Source organism: Nerophis lumbriciformis, linkage group LG02 (genome assembly GCF_033978685.3).
Source record: "Nerophis lumbriciformis linkage group LG02, RoL_Nlum_v2.1, whole genome shotgun sequence".
NCBI lineage: Eukaryota > Metazoa > Chordata > Actinopteri > Syngnathiformes > Syngnathidae > Nerophis > Nerophis lumbriciformis.
The window spans coordinates 31097831-31118667 of NC_084549.2; the positions used below are offsets into that span (position 1 = coordinate 31097831).

Below are 20837 nucleotides of genomic sequence, written 5' to 3' on the forward strand. Positions count from 1 at the left end.
TGATCTCTGGACATCAAGTCGCCATATAAATGGCGAGCCTTCTTGCAAATGATAGCCTTAGAAATGCTCACTTGCTAACTACTGTTCATCTATTCAAACGAGCAACTGTTTTTTGGCTTGGTTTTGCACTCTCTCTCGGTTCTTGGTAAGATATTTAACCTTTTTGGCAAAGTCATCAACCACATACATGTCCTTATTTACAATGGTTACAAATGTGGATGTGCTCCTTCCATATATGCGAGCCAAATCAGCCATGCGTGCACGGTATACCGGTATTAGTATATTACTGCGATACTAATGAATCATATTCGGTACTATACCGCATCTGAAAAGTAGATAGAACAAGTAGAAAGAGAAAGTAAGCAGATATAAACAGTAAATGAACAAGTAGATTAATAATTAATTTTCTACCACTTGTCCTTAATAATTTTGACAAAATAATAGAATGGAAAATGACACAATATGTTACTGCATATGTCAGCAGACTAATTAGGAGACTTTGTTTGTTTGTTACTAATAAAAGACAAGTTGTCTTGTATGTTCACTATTTTATTTAAGGACAAACTTGCAATAAGAAACATATGTTTAATGTACCCTAAGATTTTTTGTTAAAATAAAGCCAATAATGCAATTTTTTGTGGTGCCCTTTATTTAGAAAAGTACCTAAAAGTATCGAAATAATTTTGGTACCGGTACCAGTACCAAAATATTGGTATCGGAACAACACTAGCGTGCACCACTACGGTACTCGTCGCAAATATTCCTTTCCAAGTCCACAAGTCTCTTCTTCTTTCCAGGCTTGTTTGTTGGCTTTTTGGACTTCTATTGAATAACAAAACAGACTTGGTGATTGACGAGAAAAGAAACATGCTAAAGCAGTGAAGACCGTGTAATGACTATGTTAACAGGATGTGACTAGGAGGGTTCGCCTCTTCAAAAAGGCGGCGCCCGTGTATACAGGAAGTAATGTCATCAAAATGGCAGCGCTCTGAGGCTCCCAGCGGCACGCAAAATGAACGAATGAATGAATGAGGCGTTCGCATGCTGGGACATGGTTCGCATATTTGGAGCGATGTAAAGGTTCGTAAATTGCAAAGGTCGCAAATAGAGTCGATCATAAATCGAGGTTCCACCATATTCATTTACACAATCCCCAGGAAGCCACGGGAGCTTTTTTGTTTCAGGAACCTAAATTCAGTAAGCAAAAGGCCTATCTATGACCATGCTCACCTGGTGGCAAAGGCGGGCTGAACCTCATGGGGGTTTCTTCTGTCTGACCAGAATAAAAGGAGACGATCAAATCTGGGTTCTATGTCAGCAAACTGGGCCTTTCCTTCTGGGAAGATTCGTAGAAGGCCACCGTGTTCCTGGAAGAGCAGAACAAAGAAGAAACACTTCGATTATGTTTACACCTCAGCACAAAACAGCAAGGTAAGGACAGAGCCAAAGCAGAAAACATGAAGCAGAGCCCCTGTAGAGCGCACGTGCCAACTGTTGGATTTGTATTACGTTTGTCCAAGTTAAAAAGGTCACATCACATTGCGGGGAGATGACGTAGCCTTAAAAGGAGCTCATAAAAAGATCTGAGATATCCCAGAACCGCTTCAACTGGACGACAATGTAAGGGGAAAGGGTTGTCTGACAGCTCCAGGGGCTAGGAGGAAAGCTCAGGATAGGAAACAGCAGCGGGGGACGGCTTTCCTGTGGAGGGATAGGAAGAATAACCCACAGGAAAACTGCAGTGGCGGGATAAAGGACCTGGAGAGTGAAAAAGCAGATTGCTGCAAGCGTGCCGTACAAACTCTCACACAGCTGATATGATAGGACCCTTTCTTCACACGCACACGAGCAAGGCTCAAAATTTAAATTTGTATCTTCTTTGTTTTTTTTAACAAGGGACAATAGATTTGGTGGGACATGGCTTATGTCAACACAGATTGGTAAAAAAAAAAAAGCAGCAGGGGGGTGTCTTTCTTTAAAATATCTAGCTAAAGTTAAACTGAAGGATATTACATAATGGAGTTATGACTCATCTTATTTGTGTTTGATTTGATTTCAAGTGTGATATTTTGGACAAGATCTGCCTTACCAGTCGAATTGCCTTTGAATAAGTCAAAATCAGGCTGTCAAAATCAACGCTTGGATGCAGATTCATCCATCATCATTATTATTGATACTAAATGTTATTAATGGTATTAAATAGAGATGTCCGATAATGGCTTTTTTACCGATATCCGATATTCCGATATTGTCCAACTCTTAATTACCGATTCCGATATCAACCGATACCGATATATACAGTCGTGGAATTAACACATTATTATGCCTAATTTTGTTGTGATGCCCCGCTGGATGCATTAAACAATGTAACTTTACCATAAATTGATTAACGTGGACCCCGACTTAAAAAAGTTGAAAAACGTATTCGGGTGTTAATGTGGTCAATTGTACGGAATATGTACTGTACTGTGCAATCTACTAATACAAGTTTCAATCAATCAATCAATCAAAAACAAGGTTTTCCAAAATAAGAGAACAACTTCAGTTATGGAAAAAAATGACAACATGGCACTGCCATATTTATTATTGAAGTCACAAAGTGCATTATTTTTTTTAACGTGCCTCAAAACAGCAGCTTGGAATTTGAGACATGCTTTCCCTGAGATAATCCTAATACCCACTACAACTATGGGAAATACTATACTTAAACTTTCACAAAGTGCATTATTATTATTTTTTTAAACATGCCTCAAAACAACAGCTACAAAAACAATGAAGGCACACAGCTTCAGTCCAGAGTATACTAGAGCATACTTGCCAACCTTGAAACCTCCGAATTCGGGAGTTGGGGGGAAAGGGGATGTATATTGTAGCGTCCCGGAAGAGTTAGTGCTGCAAGGGGTTCTGGGTATTTGTTCTGTTGTGTTTATGTTGTGCTACGGTGCGGATGTTCTCCCTAAATGTGTTTGTCATTCTTGTTTGGTGTGGGTTCACAGTTTGGCGCATATTTGTAACAGTGTTAAAGTTGTTTATACGGCCACCCTCAGTGTGACCTGTATGGCTGTTGATCAAGTATGCTTTGCATTCGCTTGTGTGTGTGTAGAAGCCGCATATATTATGTGATTGGGCCAGCACGCTGTTTGTATGGAGGAAAAGCGGACGTGACGACAGGTTGTAGAAGACGCTAAAGACAGTGCCTTTAATGCATGCCCCCAATAATGTTGTCCGGGTGGAAATCGGGAGGAATTAGGGAGAAAGGTTGCCCCGGGAGATTTTCGGGAGGGGCACTGAAATTCGGGAATCTCCAGGGAATATCGGTAGGTTGAAACTGATACCGATAATTTCCGATATTACATTTTAAAGCATTTATCGGCCGATAATATCGGCAGGCCGATATTATCGGACACCTCTATTATTAAATGTTAGGGGTGTCCTGATCCGATATTCATATTTGTCTGATATCAGCAGAAAATATCGGAAGCTAATCGGATTATATCGGCTTGCATCTAAAATCTCTTATATAAGCGCTCCGTCTTGCGGTGCACTTACTTGTGTGAAGCTAGACAGCCAGTTAACATTTAAACACAATGTTTGTCTTTCCTTGTATTTTAGTGAAGTCGTTTATAAAGAGTAAACATGGGAAGTTATAGGCTACTAGGAGCTGGCAGCTACACAACAGCTAAGCATAAAATACAAATAGGTCCTTCAACAATTATGCAGTCTAAAACACCACATTTGCCGATATATATATATATTGAATAATTATAGTTGCATTTTACTTACACATACAGTATCTAAAGCAGAATGTGTATTATAAAGTATCCACTAACAAACGTGTCCGCATCATTCAACTAACTGTATCATTATTTTAACTTAATGAATTATTGTAGGTATCGACAAAAAACAATGACCACTACACTTCCACTTAAAGACAGCATAAGTCTATTTCAGATGGTTAATAATTAATAAGTTAATGTTCTTCTTACCTACCATTGACCCTGTTTTAGTAACTTCACTTGATCAAACTTTTCTACACAACAAAATATGTATGTATGATAAGTATGAATGATTTGCGCTGATTTTTTTTACTTATATTATAAATATTTATATTTATTATTACCTCTCTATATATGTAACTATCTACTTATTGTTTATATGCTTTATTCATATTACTGTAGTAGCTATCTAACATGTATTTACTATTTTTGATTACATATCTTTATCATAACACTACCAATATTGGTTCATGGTAAAACTTTTATACAAAATGTGATGTACTTGTAAATATTAAAGAAACTGAGAAAGGGTAGGATTTGGTTATGTTAAGTTACTTTATTAGTACCTACAGTGCATCCGGAAAGTATTAACAGCGCTTCCCGAATTCAATTTTTTTTTTTTTTAACAGCCTTATTCCAAAATTAAATATATTCATTTTTGTCCTCAAAATTCTACAGACAATACCCCATAATGACAATGTAAAAACATTTTTTTCTTAGAATGTTTTCAAATGTATTAAAACAAAAACAAAAATCACATGTACCTAAGTATTCACATACTTTGCTCAATAATTTATTGATGCACCTTTGGCAGCAATTACAGCCTCAAGTCGTTTTTAATACACCTATCTTTTGGCAATTTCACACATTCCTTTATGCAGCTCCTCTCAAGCTCCATCAGGTTAGATGGGAAGCGTTGGTTTTCATCTAGGATGTCTATGTACATTCATCTTAGTCAAGTCAGAGAGGTGACCAAGAAGCCGATGGTCACACTGTCAGTGCTACAGCATTCCTCAGCAGAACAACCATCTCTGCAGCAATCCACCAATCAGTACTACATGGTATAGTGGCCATGAAATGAAAGCCATTTCTTAATAAAAAGTTTTCCAAAATGCACCTGCAATACTCTCAGACAACGATCATCAAAATTCTGTTGTCTGATGAGACAAAGATTGAACTCATGTTTGGAAGAAACCAGGCACAGCTCATCACCAGGCCACTACCATCCCACAGTAAAGCATGGTGGTGGCAGCATCATGCTGTGGGGATGTTTTTCAGCGGCAGGAACTGGAAGACTAGTCAGGATCAGTGTTGGTCATCTCCCCTTAAAAAGTAATTAGTTAGAAATTACTTTCCCCAAAAAGTAATTGAGTTCATAACTCAGTTACCTCATTGTAAGAGTAACTGTGACGTTATTTTTCATTTTGTTATTTTATTTGCTGTTACGTTGATAACATCTTTAACGTCAAATATGTTTATATTAACTGATTGAAGAATAGAAACACTTTATACGGTATTTTTAAACATTTAGCATTTATCTGAACTCAGTAGGGTGCAGTGTGCCATATGATATGCGTGGAAATAAAAATGTATACAAAATAAATATTCCGTAAAGTAACAACATTAAATATTTTTTGAAAGTACAAAACCCAATACGGTATTCAAAAATGTAAACTTAGGTAAAAAAAACATAGGAACATTTGGCCTTTAAGTCGTGCACCTGTATACCAAAATACAGCTTGAAAGAACTTTAGATAAAACTGTTAGCCAGTTTGGTGCAAATAAATGACATGCATTCAAGTAAAAGGGTTCCATCCTTCCTTGATGACATTCTGACAATAAAATTGCATTTGTGTACAAATATCGGGGTCTTTCCCTAAGCTAATTTTAACTGTGCAAATGAGTAATCACCTATGATTAATCATGAACATTCCAAACTCCAAAATGGGATTAAACTGATTTAAAAAATGGACTCCATTTGGGGATTAGGGTTGGGTTAGCAGCAGCAACAAGTGTCATGTTGGCATGTGTTGATGTGAGGTGCAATTCGAGTTGCTTGAGGCAGACGTGGGTAAATGTTTTTTACTGGACAGCTTGCTTGTTACATAAAAATGATTGTCTTTCATTTCAATGAACGAAAAGTAGTGCCGATCCTTACAGTTTGAGAATGCTACCTTTGAATTTCTCAGGCTCCAACTTGTTGCAATTATCGCGCGCTGGTTTTGTGTCTGTCAGACCATGCAGTGAGACAGCGTGAGCAGGGTGCGATCCACCCAGCCAGCCAATCATCATCAGCGCTTTTAAAATGGCATAAGAATCCCCACCCCTTCTCTCTGCATGCAGCTGATGTGTGGCCGAAACCTGACACCTCACGCCGTTATTACCAACACTGGTCAGGATGGAGGGAAAGATGAATGCAGCAATGTACAGAGACATCCTGGATTAAAACCAACGCTTCTTATCCAATCTGATAGAGTTCGAGAGGTTCTGAAAAGAGAATTGGGCGAAAGTGCCCAAAGATTGGTGTGTAAAGTTTGTGGCATCGTATTCAAAAAGACGTGAGGCTGCCAAAAGGTGCATCAACAAAGTATTGAGCAGCAAAGGCTGTAAATACTTGTGAATGTGAATAAATGTGATTTTTTTATTTTTATAAAATGTATTAAATAATACATTTGCAAAACTTACTAAAAAAGAATAACTTTCAAATTGTCATTATGGGGTATTTTCTGTAGAATTTTGAGCACAAAATTTAATGTATTCTATTTTGAAATAAGGCTGTAACGTAACAAAATGTAGAAAACGTGAAGAGCTGCTTAAACTTTTTGGATGCACTGTAAAAGTAATCATGTTTTGCAGCAAGAAAACTCTGGACATTTATTAAATATACAGGAGAAAGTAAAAAATCTCAGACATGCAAAAAAAGACCTACCACACCACAAGTAATGCAAACATTAGATAAGATTATAAATGTACTCAAAGTCCCTCAAAACAAGGACAGAATAAAAATCAGTATCAGGTAAAACTGGGACACGCCAGAATAAAACTAAATAAATAAATAAAATACACAAAAACACATATTAAAAAAATGTGACTACAAGTTGGTTAGTTCTTTTATGGCAGTTGAGACAAAGTCACAAAACTGCATTTATACGTTTGTTTTGCCTCATAGTACTAACAACCTCCGGCTGATAACACATTTTGCTGGACTATTTGCAAAAAAAAAAGGTTTATCAGTTTGAACATCAAATATGTTGGCTTTGTAGCATATTCAACTGAATATGGGTTGAAAATGATTTGCAAATCATTGTATTCCGTTTATATTTACATCTAACACAATTTCCCAACTCATATGGAAACGGGGTTTGTACTTTTTTGACCACCTTGAACATGTTCCATCCATCCATCCATTTTCTACCGCGTATCCCTTTTGGGGTCGCGGGGGGTGCTGGAGCCTATCTCAGCTGCAATCGGGCGGAAGGCGGAGTACACCCTGGACAAGTCGCCACCTCATCGCAGGGCCAACACAGATAGACAGACAACATTCACACTCACATTCACACACTAGGGCCAATTTAGTGTTGCCAATGAACCTATCCCCAGGTGCATGTCTTTGATACTGAAAAATAAAATAAACTCAATAAATTATGATAAATTCAAATTAATCAGCAATATTAACTCAAGGGCAAAATATACTGTATAAAACACCTTAACCTAAAAAAAACACAACAACGAATAAAACAATTTGTGCTTATTATTATTTTATTTTATTCAAAATGAGGAAGTCAGGATTAATGGCTCCAATGAGCACGTTTTGCAGTGCACAGCTTTTCCAAGCGGGGTTTTCATGCATTATACTGATAAAGCATGTTCCCCAGGGTCACATTCGCCCCCACAGGGGGTCCCACCCCACTATTTAAGTAGAACTGCTCTATCTGCACTGCAGTAGTCCCACCCTATGCTCCCCACACAGGCTGCATCACCAGCAGCACAAGCTGCTTCACCAATAGGTGCACTGCTCTCAAATGCGCTGGATCAATACAATGTCCACGTATTTTAGTCATTAAATGAGTCTTCGAAGATCATGGGTACAAGCGGCCGAAATGGGTTTCCACTGTCGCGTGGCTCTCCCTTAGGGTTAGGGTGAGAATCTCTGACATTCGGAAGGAGCTCAAAGTAAAGCTACTGCTCCTCCACATCGAGAGGAGCCAAATGAGGTGGTTCTGGCAATTGGTCAGAATGCCCCCCAGAAGTCTCCCTGGGGAAGTGTTTAGGACACGTCCAACCGGTAGGGGGTCACGGGGAAGGCCCAAGACACGTTAGGGAGACTATGTCTCCCGGTTGGCCTGGGAACGCTTCGGGATCCCCCCGGAGGAGCTGGACGAAGTGGCTGGGGAGAGGGAAGTCTGGGCTTCTCTGCTTAGGTTGCTGTCCCCGCGACCCGACCTCAGATAAGCGGAAGAAGTTGGATGGATGCAATAAATAAACATAAAAATAAAATGGACTCTCAGTCTTGGTTAGCAAAAATTGCACTTCAATAAATATTGAACATCTTCAAGAGTTTTTTTTCCAGTGGGAAAAACTGGGTCGTGTGTTTTTTGACATCACTTCCAAACTAATTCGGCATATTAGCTCTCTCGTCTGTGTAGATGCAGGTGCTCATATTGCTTATTCGATTTGAAGGGAAAAATATTCCCACATTGGGAAATTTATCAATGTCATTATCGTTCTTCCTCCTTATGTTTGTTACCCATCGATTCTTCCCGTGTGTGTAGACTAGCAGTTCCGCCTCCACACATACAGTAGAGACAAAGTTTGTGGACGACTGACAAGAGGATTTACTCATTTAGTTGCACTATTAAACATGCTCAGGTGCTGAGAGCGATGCACAGAGTGAACCCTCTTGCACCCAAATTATTCAGTGAGATGCATTCGTTAAAATGAAGGAAGGTGTCAGTTGTACCTGTTTATTGTACAGGAAGGATAGAGACAGCTGAATCTCACTAATGAGTTGGTTTGACAGTTTGAGAATTTGGGTTGAAAAAAGTCTGCTTCTTCCCAATTATTGTTGAATTATGAAACTAAACAATTTGATGAACTAAATGTGACGTTGTGCAAAATTTCCTTTCATTTCAAATAGACCATTGTCAAAAACACACATTTAATGAAGCAGACACATCCAGATAAATTTGTCCAACCTTACCCTGCGTGTTGTTGCTTGTTTAAATGTTTTATAATTTTCATTTTGAGTAGCATCTAAAAATGTTAAAATGTAAGATGTGTGAGGCACAAGTGATCTGCAACTCACCTTTACAGCTCACAATTATTACTAAAGTTAAGACTTACTGCTTTTAGATTTTACCTTTAGTGATTAACTTATTTTTAAACTTTTATGGCAGTTAATGTTGCTTATAACATGTGTTTTTCAATGTGAGGTGGGCCTTCCCTAGAAGGCGCCAGAAGACTTCAGGGTTTGCGAGGCAGCTTGAGAAAAATAAAGAAACCTGCTGAGTTAAAACTTTAGTTCTGTCAATGCTTGATTTCTAACAGACATTTCGGGAGACAACTCAATAAAATGTCCTCCTTTTTGGGTGGGTGGGGGGTAAAGGAACTCCTAACCCTCCTGTAGTCTCTGAGGGAAGGCTTACTGTCCCACACTTTGAAAAGATTCTGGTTTAAAACACTGTATTGCTAACAAAAGTTTAAAAACACCCGGAGTCTGGAAACTAAAAAAAAAGTTTTTGTAAACAAATCAGTTTTGGACCTGCATCTCGGATTGATTCGCATTTTGACCTTACATGTTCCACTGAAGTAGTAAGTTGCTAGCATCTGTGCTAATGCAAAATAAGATGTGTGCTCGAGCTCTTCAACTCAAACAAGTATGCTTGATTTAATACCTAAACATGCAAATTCATAAATTGACTGAAAAGTTTAATAGCATTTTTTCAGTCGAATCTAAGGTTCAAACCTAACTGATTCACAGAATACTAATGTATTAAGCATTATTGTAACCAACAAAAAATGCGGAAAACGGGTCACTCTGTGTACTTCTAAAATTTCTGGCCAAAATCTCTTTACAAAGCAGTGTGTTGCTGACAATCATTTTGTCATAGTGGAAGGTAGGGGCTGATTGGGACTTGAGAGCACAATGTATATAACAGACTAACAATACAATACAAAAAACGCACACATGTCCTGCACCCAATCGAAGCTTGAAAATAGTTTACATCTAATAATCTATTCGGGAATTAAATATTTTATATGAAGTCCCTAAAATAATCAAACGCCTATAATGAGACGTGTTGTAGATATGAAGATATATAAGAAAGAGAAAATGGCCTATACACAGACAAAACAACTGAACCTGAACATTCAAAAACCAAGGCCCTCTCTAATGGAGCCCCAGTATCCAGGCAACCGTATTCTATAATAAGGGGCTCATCATAAATCAGCCAATCAAAGGTCTGAATGTAATGATGGCCAAGTCAAACTGGGTTTCAGAACATGGTTCATTGGAATAATTGAAGGCTGTGTGTGAACACAACAATAGCAATGGCGTAACAGCCCTGATTATTAGCATGAGGGCAGACGGGTCCACCTGATGCAGACAGTTTGACGCACAAGTGGAGCTTTTAGTTACACACTCACACAAACACAAACACAAAGGCACGGACGCACGCACACACTGGTGAAAGCCTTGATCGTGTTAACTACAAGACTAACACAAAGCTTCATGATGCCGCCAACACAAGATGCCAGAAAAACATATCTACTGGATCATCTTCTTTCTAAATTGAACTCCAAGTACATAAGAACAAGTCACAAGGAAAATGCTTAATATGTAGTATATGGGGTGGGGGTGGGGGAAATCGTGTTCCTGCAGACTTTTGGGTGTGGCTGGATAAGCAGGATCGTCTTTTAATGGGATTATAAACAAGGAGTATGGCCGGACAGCACGTACTGACACTGTGGAAGTTGAATAAACAGTATTAAGAACATACCGGTACACGCATGCTGAGCCTTTTATATGACTCAGTTTGCAAGTGATTCAACAATGGGGGTGTGCATTGGTACTAAATACATTGGTACCTCAAAAATATGTTGTGCAATCTGGAGTTTGACAGAAATATTCGAGAAAAATATTCCACAAAAAAGGCTAGGTAGAGGTCCTATCGTCATCAGTATTATGTGTGACGTCACGCATGACTTCATTGCACCAGGTCAGCAAGTTCAGTTCAGCAACTTCAGCTTGTCATCTTAGTAGCAGACTCCAGAGAAAGTGGCGGTAAAATTGTTTATCAGTATTGTTTAAAACAAGTATAACTATCACACGCTGGCCTCTTGATCAAGGACAAAATAAACAGAGCAAATCATTTGATTTAAGCAGAGTTTGCAGCAAAACGTATTAGAGCTACATACGTTTAGTTGATAACTGAATACATTTTGACAATACAGTATGTATTTGTGATAATTAATTAGAGAGTTAGTGTCATTAAGATAGAGATGTTTGCTACATTACAATAACAGTGCTTCTTCTACCGTTAAATTGATGTATAATTATTACACATACTAGGGGAATTTATATAAATTTTATTAATAGAGTTTTCATTCCAACTTCATCTTACTTAGTCAAGAAGCTAATGCGGAGGGAATGAGTTTCCTCTGCACATCACTCACATACCTTTGCATTCCAATCTTTATTAAGGTAATAAATGCATGTGACACAGCGTCCATCGCCGTTTGGATTATCCACATGGCGCACGTAACCGGTCCCGTTTCCAGGGTAACATGCTACCATTGCCTGAAGACAAGAAGACCAAAATGATTATTAGTAATAAAAAATAAAAAAAATAAATAAAAAGCAAGGATATAAGCAGAAAATATTACTATAAGGTAGTATTAATAAACAGGCTGATTGTCGGCTGTGGGAGAAAACAAACAACACTGATCAGTGTTGGAGAGGTGATACAACAGATGTGTTGAAGAGGTTCATTTAGCCTACTAATGTGTATTTATAAATGGTTGATTTATATAGGCTAGTAAGGCACACCAGGGGACACCGCCATTCCACCACTTCAGGTGGGATGGAACAATCCATATAACACGTCACAGATGACGTCACGCTAACATCATGTGACACCTCTGATGAAGGCTGCAGAAGCAAGATAGCTGAAACTTGTCAGGTACAAAACTTTACCTTACTAGCTTATATAAATCAACCATTTATAGACACAACAGATGATTTAAACATGGATTATTAGTAGCCTATACAGGGCACAGGTCTGGTTGTCACCTGCCAAGTCTGCTACTCTACAGTAACATCAACCAAATCCTTTAAAAAAAAATACCCATACAGGGTTTCCTTCCATGGCTGCAATCTATTTGTGGTGGTGGGCTCACTGTCTAATGTGCATAATTGGCCATGACAATATATCTTAAGAAACATTTTTGTTATGTTAGTATCAATTTCAGCTTTTTCTCCGTTTACTCTACTTTGTCATTTTTGCTGTTTTTCTTCTGGTAGTACAGGCCCATAAAAAAATGCATGCCATTTGCGGACCACGGGCAATTTGGACACCGCTAGCGACAGAAGAGTGTCTCCAGACTACGTCTTATTAGCGCTATCTTTAACTGGCAGTGGTAAGGCACAATCCGCAGGCTCGCGAAGTTACCCCGCATGTCTGGCTATCCGCTCCAGCGGCGAATATTGGGCAGTGACAGCTTTTATGCATTACAAAATAAATGCATGTCACTAGAAATACTTCCTGTATTTCACTTTCAACGCGTACCACGGAGGAATTTAGTACGACTCTATGTCGTACCAAAAAAATGTGTATACGAACACACAAACTCATTATTTATTAATCAAAATTATTGAAACTTAATGATGTGGTGCAGTTGCAAAAAGCTACAATTAGGCAAAAAGCAAACTATAACCTACTACCAAAAAATGTACAACAATTCTTCTCAACAAAAGAGAAAAAATACAATTTGCGGGGAAAAGGTAACTGAAAACATTTGTGTGCGCGTACATCTTAAAATCGATCAGTATGTGTAATTAAATCATGAATGGATTAAGGAAAGAAGTCAAACAAGGCACTAACATTATCCAGTTTAAGAAAATATGCAAACTCCAAGTGTTTACAAAGTACAAAGAAGAAGAATCATGATAAACATTTTGGACCTTACTGAAAGTGACAAAATCTTATTTATCTCATTATGTGAATCCAAACTTACTTACAGCAATCATCTATTTATGAGAACTGTATTCATTGTTTATTTTTGTAATTAATATTTATTTGCATACTCATTTATTTACTTATTAATGCATGTATTTATGTACTATTGTGTTACAGATCGAGTACAAACAAATGTGATATAGAAATTATTATGAAACGAAAGAGGGTTGGGTTTAAACAACATTTGCTTCTTCTTACACCTTTTCGGATACGTTGTAATAAGAAGCTGGAAACATGTGATGAATCATATTCTAATTGTATGCATGTTTGAAATAAACTAACACCAACCAACCAACCAACCAATCCTGAGTCGCAAAAATAAGGGAGCTCAGATTCATCCCATTCAAACAGAAAATACCCAGCATCAAATTATTGGATAGAAGATATCCTGGGTCAATCGATTACTTAACCATGTATCAATGCTCATATGAAATTATACCAATATCTGATCGTGCGAAATACCATTTATCTAACCAGGAATTACTTGGGCATGTCATGGTCAGGATGCCACCCGAACGCCTCCCTAGGGAGGTGTTTAGGGCACGTCCGACCGGTAGGAGGCCGTGGGGAAGACCCAGGACACGTTGGGAAGACTATGTCTCCCGGCTGGCCTGGGAACGCCTCGGGGTCCCACAGGAAGAGCTGGACGAAGTGGCTGGGGAGAGGGAAGTCTGGGCTTCCCTACTTAGGCTGCTGCCCCCGCGACCCGACCTCGGATAAGCGGAAGAAGATGGATGGATGGATGTCATGTCATGTTTGCTGCACCCTAAGACTGTATGGTTTGTCTTAGAAGACTGTGCTACAGTTACGGTAGCACAATTAGCCCCGAACGGGCTAACATCACGAGCGTTACACGTCCGATTCGCTCAGCGATTCTCTGTCGGAGTATCAGCGCTGGGGTCCAGTGCACCACAGTTTTGTATTGTCGCTCGGTCCTTCGGCGAAGTGCTTCGGAAGCTACCGGACCGCTCGTCTCCCCGGCCCGGACTGTTTACAGCGGGGCCGGGGGAGGGAGCGAGAGAGAGACACACACACAGTGACAGAGAGAGAGAGAGAGAGAGAGAGAGAGAGAGAGAGAGAGAGAGAGAGAGAGAGAGAGAGAGAGCGAGCAGGCGGGAGAGGGAGGGAGGGAGGGAGGAAGAGCGCGTGCGGGTCTAGTGGAAAAGCGGAAAAGCGGAAAAACGTTTCTCTGATTGCATCACGCAAGTGACGTCAATGTTCGGCCCTCGAGAGCCATATACCACACCGTGATTGGTAGATTCCTACAGCTCCGCAAAAAACGCTGTCAAGCGCACTAACTGCCGCAAAATAACGTCTCGCAGGCCGCAACTGGCCCGCGGGCCGCGTGTCTGAGGCCCCTGATTTACAGTAACAAGGTACGTACCAAACCGATCTGTTGCAATTCCCCTGCCAGCTAACAGTGTGCTAAGGGTCAAAACCTATTTCTGGCAGACAGTCACTAATAAATCAAATGTATAATAAAGACTGCCATACATTTAAATAATAAGACAAAAAGTTCCGGTCACTCTTCTTATCTTTACCGAATGGAAATGTTCAAATATAATTCCTTTTCGACCACTCTTTGGAGAGGTTTGTACAAATAGGCTGGAATAGTTCCTTTATTTCCTCAAACAATGGTCAGGGAATTGACTTAGTCCACCACAGACAATACAAAGCAGGTGAAAGACCAGCACTGGTCACCAGTCAATCACAGAGAGAGAACAAATCACTCTCACTAAAATTCTGATCTTTAATTGTCGAACCTAACATGAATGCTTTTGGTGTTGGAGAACCCCGGGTTCACACAAGTATGGAGAGAACAAAAAAATCCACACAAACACATTCGAGCAAAGACTTAAACCAGGGGTGTCAAAGTAAGACAAAGAAAACAATCTGATGTTGTCTTTATTTTTTAGTTTCAATGCCATGATTTTAATAATCCGGCCCGCGTGTGCACAGATTTTCTTCCATGTGGCCCTTGAGCTAAAATGAGTTTGACACCCCTGACTTAAACCTCTTGGCTGTCGTGTTATCCTCTCACAGTTATGCCCCTTATTTACATTTCAGTCACTAGCTGCATTTCCATTACCCCCCAAAAATGTGCATAAACACCGAACCGGCGGGTTGCCGAAGCAGGACAACTAGGGCAGACGGGTTGTCTTGTCTCACTTCCGATCGGTCGGCCAGGGGGAGTGAAGCGGCACCACCGCACAGGGCCATCTCGTAGGTCCCTTCCATGCAATAGAGGCCGACTCGCAGGCTTGGAGAGAACCACATGCCCGAACATGAGTTGAGTGGGTCGCAAGTCTCCAATCGGTCTGCCAAGGGGGTAGCGAGGCAGCACCGCCACACTGGGCCATCTCGCGGGTCCCTCTCCGGCAACCGACCCGCAGGCTCGGAGAGAACCACATGCTAGAACAGTAATGTCCAGAGGGCTGTAAGGACGTTGCCTTAAAGCTATCACCCGCTGCCTTCGTCTGCTATTGACATCACGGCAACAGCCGTGGCTGCAATATCTTCCTCAAAGTGGGGTCTCGTGGGATGAGATTTTACGAGAATTACGCCTCATGACGCAAAACACCCTTTAATGGAAACACCTACAAATGTACTTTATCGACATTTTAGAAATATCGCTTTTATTTTGCGAAAAACTGCAATGGAAACGCAGCTAATGATGAAATGTGAAGCAGTTTTTGGTATGTAACACAACACAGCAGACAGAACCACTAGATCAGGGGTCCTCAAACTTTTTGAGTGTGTGTGTGTGTGTGTGTGTGTGTGTGTGTGTGTGTGTGTGTGTGTGTGTGTGTGTGTGTGTGTGTGTGTGTGTGTGTGTGTGTGTGTGCGTGTGCTTGTCAGGGGATTTTATAAAATCCCCTGACGAGCAGGAAAACCTGCGAAACAGGCTTGTAGGGATGATATAGCCTCTGAGTTTTCTGACCTAATGTATATTCCGCTCTACCCCGGTATTGAGCACTGTATAACGGATAAACCACAGAAACCTTGACTATATATTTATTAATATATATATATATACAGTCAAGAAAATAAGTATTTGAACACCCTGCTATTTTGCAAGTTCTCCCACTTCGAAATCATGGAGGGGTCTGAAATTTTCACGGTTGGTGCATGTCCACTGTATGAGAGATAACCTAAAAAGAAAAATTCAGAAATCACAATCTATGATTTTTTAACAATTTATTCGTGTGATACAGCTGAAAATAAGTATTTGAACACCTGTCTATCAGCTAGAATTCTGACCCTCAAAGACCTGTTAGTCCGCCTTGAAAAGTCCTCCTCCACTCCACTGTATAATCCTGAATCAAATGCACCTGTGTGAGGTCGTTACCTGCATAAAGACACCTGTCCACCCCATACAATCAGTAAGACCCAAACATTCAGCATGGCTAAGACCAAAGAGCTGTCCAAAGACACCAGAGACAAAATTGTACAACTCCACAAGGATGGAAAGGGCTACGGAGAAATTGCCAAGCAGCTTGGTGAAAAAAGGTCCACTGTTGGAGCAATCATTAGAAAATGGAAGAAGCTAAACATGACGGTCAATCTCAATCGGAGTGGAGCCCCATGCAAGATATCACCTCGTGGGGTCTCAATGATGCTAAGAAAGGTGAGGAATCAGCCCAGGACTACACGGCAGGACTTGTTCAATGACCTGAAAAGAGCTGGGACCACTGTTTCCATGGTCACTGTGGGTAATACACTAAGACGTCATGCTTTGAAATCATGCATGGCACGGAAGATTCCCCTGCTTGAACCAGCACATATTAAGGCCCGTCTTAAGTTTGACAATGACCATTTGGATGATCCAGAGGAGTCATGGGAGAAAGTTTTGTGGACAGATGAGACCAAAATTGACCTTTTTGGTCATAATTCCACTATGCGTGTTTGGAGGAAGAAGAATGATGCGTAGCATCCCAAGAACACCATCCCTACTGTGAAGCATGGGGGTGGTAGCATCATGCCTTGGGGGTGTTTTTCTGCTCATGGGACAGGACGACTGTACTGTATTAAGGAGAGGATGACTGCAGCCATGTATTGTGAGATTTTGGCCAAAAACCTCCTTCCCTCAGTCAGATCATTGAAGATGAGTCGTGGCTGGATCTTCCAACATGACAATGACCCAAAGCACAGAGCCAGGAAAACCAAGAAGTGGCTTCGTAAGAACCATATCAAGGTTCTGGAGTGGCCTAGCCAGTCTCCAGACCTAAATCCAATTGAAAATCTTTGGAGGGAGCTGAAAGTCTGTGTTACTCAGCGGCAGCCCAGAAACCTGACTGATCTAGAGAAGATCTGTGTGGAGGAGTAGGCCAAAATCCCTCCTGCAGTCTGTGCAAACCTGGTGAAGTACTACAGGAAACGTTTGACCTCTGTAATTGCAAACAAAGGCTACTCTACCAAATATTAATGTTGGTGTTCAAATACTTATTTTCAGCTGTATCACACAAATAAATTGTTAAAAAATCATAGATTGTGATTTCCGGATTTTTCTTTTTAGGTTATCTCTCATACAGTGGACATGCACCTGCCATGAAAATTTCAGACCCCTCCATGATTTCTAAGTGGGAGAACTTGCAAAATAGCAGGGTGTTCAAATACTTATTTTCTTGACTGTATATATATATACACACACACAGGTAAAAGCCAGTAAATTAGAATATTTTGAAAAACTTGATTTATTTCAGTAATTGCATTCAAAAGGTGTAACTTGTACATTATATTTATTCATTGCACACAGACTGATGCATTCAAATGTTTATTTCATTTAATTTTGATGATTTGAAGTGGCAACAAATGAAAATCCAAAATTCCGTGTGTCACAAAATTAGAATATTACTTAAGGCTAATACAAAAAAGGGATTTTTAGAAATGTTGGCCAACTGAAAAGTATGAAAATGAAAAATATGAGCATGTACAATACTCAATACTTGGTTGGAGCTCCTTTTGCCTCAATTACTGCGTTAATGCGGCGTGGCATGGAGTCGATGAGTTTCTGGCACTGCTCAGGTGTTATGAGAGCCCAGGTTGCTCTGATAGTGGCCTTCAACTCTTCTGCGTTTTTGGGTCTGGCATTCTGCATCTTCCTTTTCACAATACCCCACAGATTTTCTATGGGGCTAAGGTCAGGGGAGTTGGCGGGCCAATTTAGAACAGAAATACCATGGTCCGTAAACCAGGCACGGGTAGGTTTTGCGCTGTGTGTAGGCGCCAAGTCCTGTTGGAACTTGAAATCTCCATCTCCATAGAGCAGGTCAGCAGCAGGAAGCATGAAGTGCTCTAAAACTTGCTGGTAGACGGCTGCGTTGACCCTGGATCTCAGGAAACAGAGTGGACCGACACCAGCAGATGACATGGCACCCCAAACCATCACTGATGGTGGAAACTTTACACTAGACTTCAGGCAACGTGGATCCTGTGCCTCTCCTGTCTTCCTCCAGACTCTGGGACCTCGATTTCCAAAGGAAATGCAAAATGTGCATGGTTGGGTGATGGTTTGGGGTGCCATGTCATCTGCTGGTGTCGGTCCACTCTGTTTCCTGAGATCCAGGGTCAACGCAGCCGTCTACCAGCAAGTTTTAGAGCACTTCATGCTTCCTGCTGCTGACCTGCTCTATGGAGATGGAGATTTCAAGTTCCAACAGGACTTGGCGCCTGCACACAGCGCAAAATCTACCCGTGCCTGGTTTACGGACCATGGTATTTTTGTTCTAAATTGGCCCGCCAACTCCCCTGACCTTAGCCCCATAGAAAATCTGTGGGGTATTGTGAAAAGGAAGATGCAGAATGCCAGACCCAAAAACGCAGAAGAGTTGAAGGCCACTATCAGAGCAACCTGGGCTCTCATAACACCTGAGCAGTGCCAGAAACTCATCGACTCCATGCCACGCCGCATTAACGCAGTAATTGAGGCAAAAGGAGCTCCAACCAAGTATTGAGTATTGTACATGCTCATATTTTTCATTTTCATACTTTTCAGTTGGCCAACATTTCTAAAAATCCCTTTTTTGTATTAGCCTTAAGTAATATTCTAATTTTGTGACACACGGAATTTTGGATTTTCATTTGTTGCCACTTCAAATCATCAAAATTAAATGAAATAAACATTTGAATGCATCAGTCTGTGTGCAATGAATAAATATAATGTACAAGTTACACCTTTTGAATGCAATTACTGAAATAAATCAAGTTTTTCAAAATATTCTAATTTACTGGCTTTTACCTGTATATTCCGAGTGCGATGATGTCACATTATCGATGGGAAAATGCATTTTTAGAGAGTATAATGGTTAGGAGACACAGAGAGTAACAAGCGGTAGAAAATGGATTAGAAAGGACATATAAAAAAAATAATAATACAAATATATATATATATATATATATATATATATATATACATATATATTTATATATTTTTTTTTTTTTTAACTTGGAACTTCACGTGGGCCGGATTTTGGATGCTGGCGGGCCGGATAGTTTGGGGACCCCTGCACTAGTCTGTAAAATTCAATTTTACAGATGTCATGTGCAGGTGGCGTGTTGACTAATGTGAAACATAGTGGTGTATTAAATCGTACTAAAAGGTAAAAACAGCCATAGGGAAGCATGATGAGGTATTTTTTTTGAGGGGTGAAAACTGGAGACCGTTATTCTTTAAGTGGATGACACATCTGGAAATGAATTAAAGCATAGCCTCTATTAGAGTGGATATGCTTACTATAACTAATTTTACAGTACAAGCCCTAATGGAAGCATGGTGACCTAAAAAGCAAATATCCGAATATTACATTTCAAACTACATTAAGCAATGAGCCATACATAACGTTGGCTTACACAAACTCTGATTATAATATTGCTCTATAAATGTTTGCAGCGATGCACTATAAATGCTTTCAACCCTTTTGGTGTAAGATCAGCAAGGATACAGTTAGAATACAATTTGTGTTGCACGCAAATCCTAAAGATACAAATACATAAATGTGGTGTCTCTCCAAAACACAAATAAAAGATAGAACTAACTGGTCTGCGACAAATATGCACACCCTTGTACACGAGGAGAGCAGTGATATGACAACCAAAAGGCAAGTTTCTCAACATTCTTCAACACACTTGCGTAAACAAAGCATAGAAACATTATAACAAACCTTACGGTGGGGTGTGTAATCATTCAACACATTGTGAAAGAAAGCATGCTTACAGGTGTTAACATCAACCACAGACATTGCCGATTTGCCGTCTCGACTTTTAATTCTAGTTATTAAGGAATGTAAAATATTAGGGCCTTTAAAAAACGTTATTGTTGTGTGAGTATAAAGTATTGTATTGATTCGGAAAGGTAGCAAGATTAAGGAAGGTAAAACAAATCAGCTGTGAGGAGCATGTAAACAGAAAAAGATAACTAGTCTGCATGCATGAGTACACTAGCAAGAGGCAGACAGAGAGACAAAGGAGAGGACTTGAGCTGAGACAGAAGAGGAGAGGGCTGAACTTCAGTCAACTTTGACTTCTGGCCTCCTTCCAGGGGGAGTAGTATTTTAATGGTCATGCTACGTGCAGCGCGTGAGGAAGGTTGGCTGCTACTCCTCTGTGTCACCCCTCCCTCACTGAAACTGCTCACGCTGCATTGGCTGCTCAGAACATGCTGGTGTCTGAAGGTGAGAACTCCATGAACGCAGCTGTAAAGCTACATTCCCCCCTTAAGTTCAAAGGTTGCAGTAGTTTTGAGAGGACATAAAAACAGCTAACGGGCCTTCTTGCACCTGAACTTCGACTTGGCTCAAATAAACAATTAGAAACAGTGTGTATGGAA

General features: G+C 40.2%; 1 protein-coding gene across 2 annotated transcripts in view; it reads right to left on the reverse strand.

Moving 5' to 3' along the window:
- egln1a (egl-9 family hypoxia-inducible factor 1a) overlaps positions 1–20837 on the reverse strand; it is a 92217-nt gene that overhangs the window by 21849 nt on the left and 49531 nt on the right. The window contains exons 2-3 of one of the 2 annotated variants that reach the window (XM_061960797.1): positions 11455–11574; positions 1231–1367 (exon numbers count right to left, since the gene is read on the reverse strand). In XM_061960797.1, coding sequence (XP_061816781.1) covers positions 1231–1367; positions 11455–11574 — 257 coding nt within the window. The remainder of the gene's footprint in view (positions 1–1230; positions 1368–11454; positions 11575–20837) is intronic. The other variant, XM_061960806.1, reaches the window with a different exon arrangement.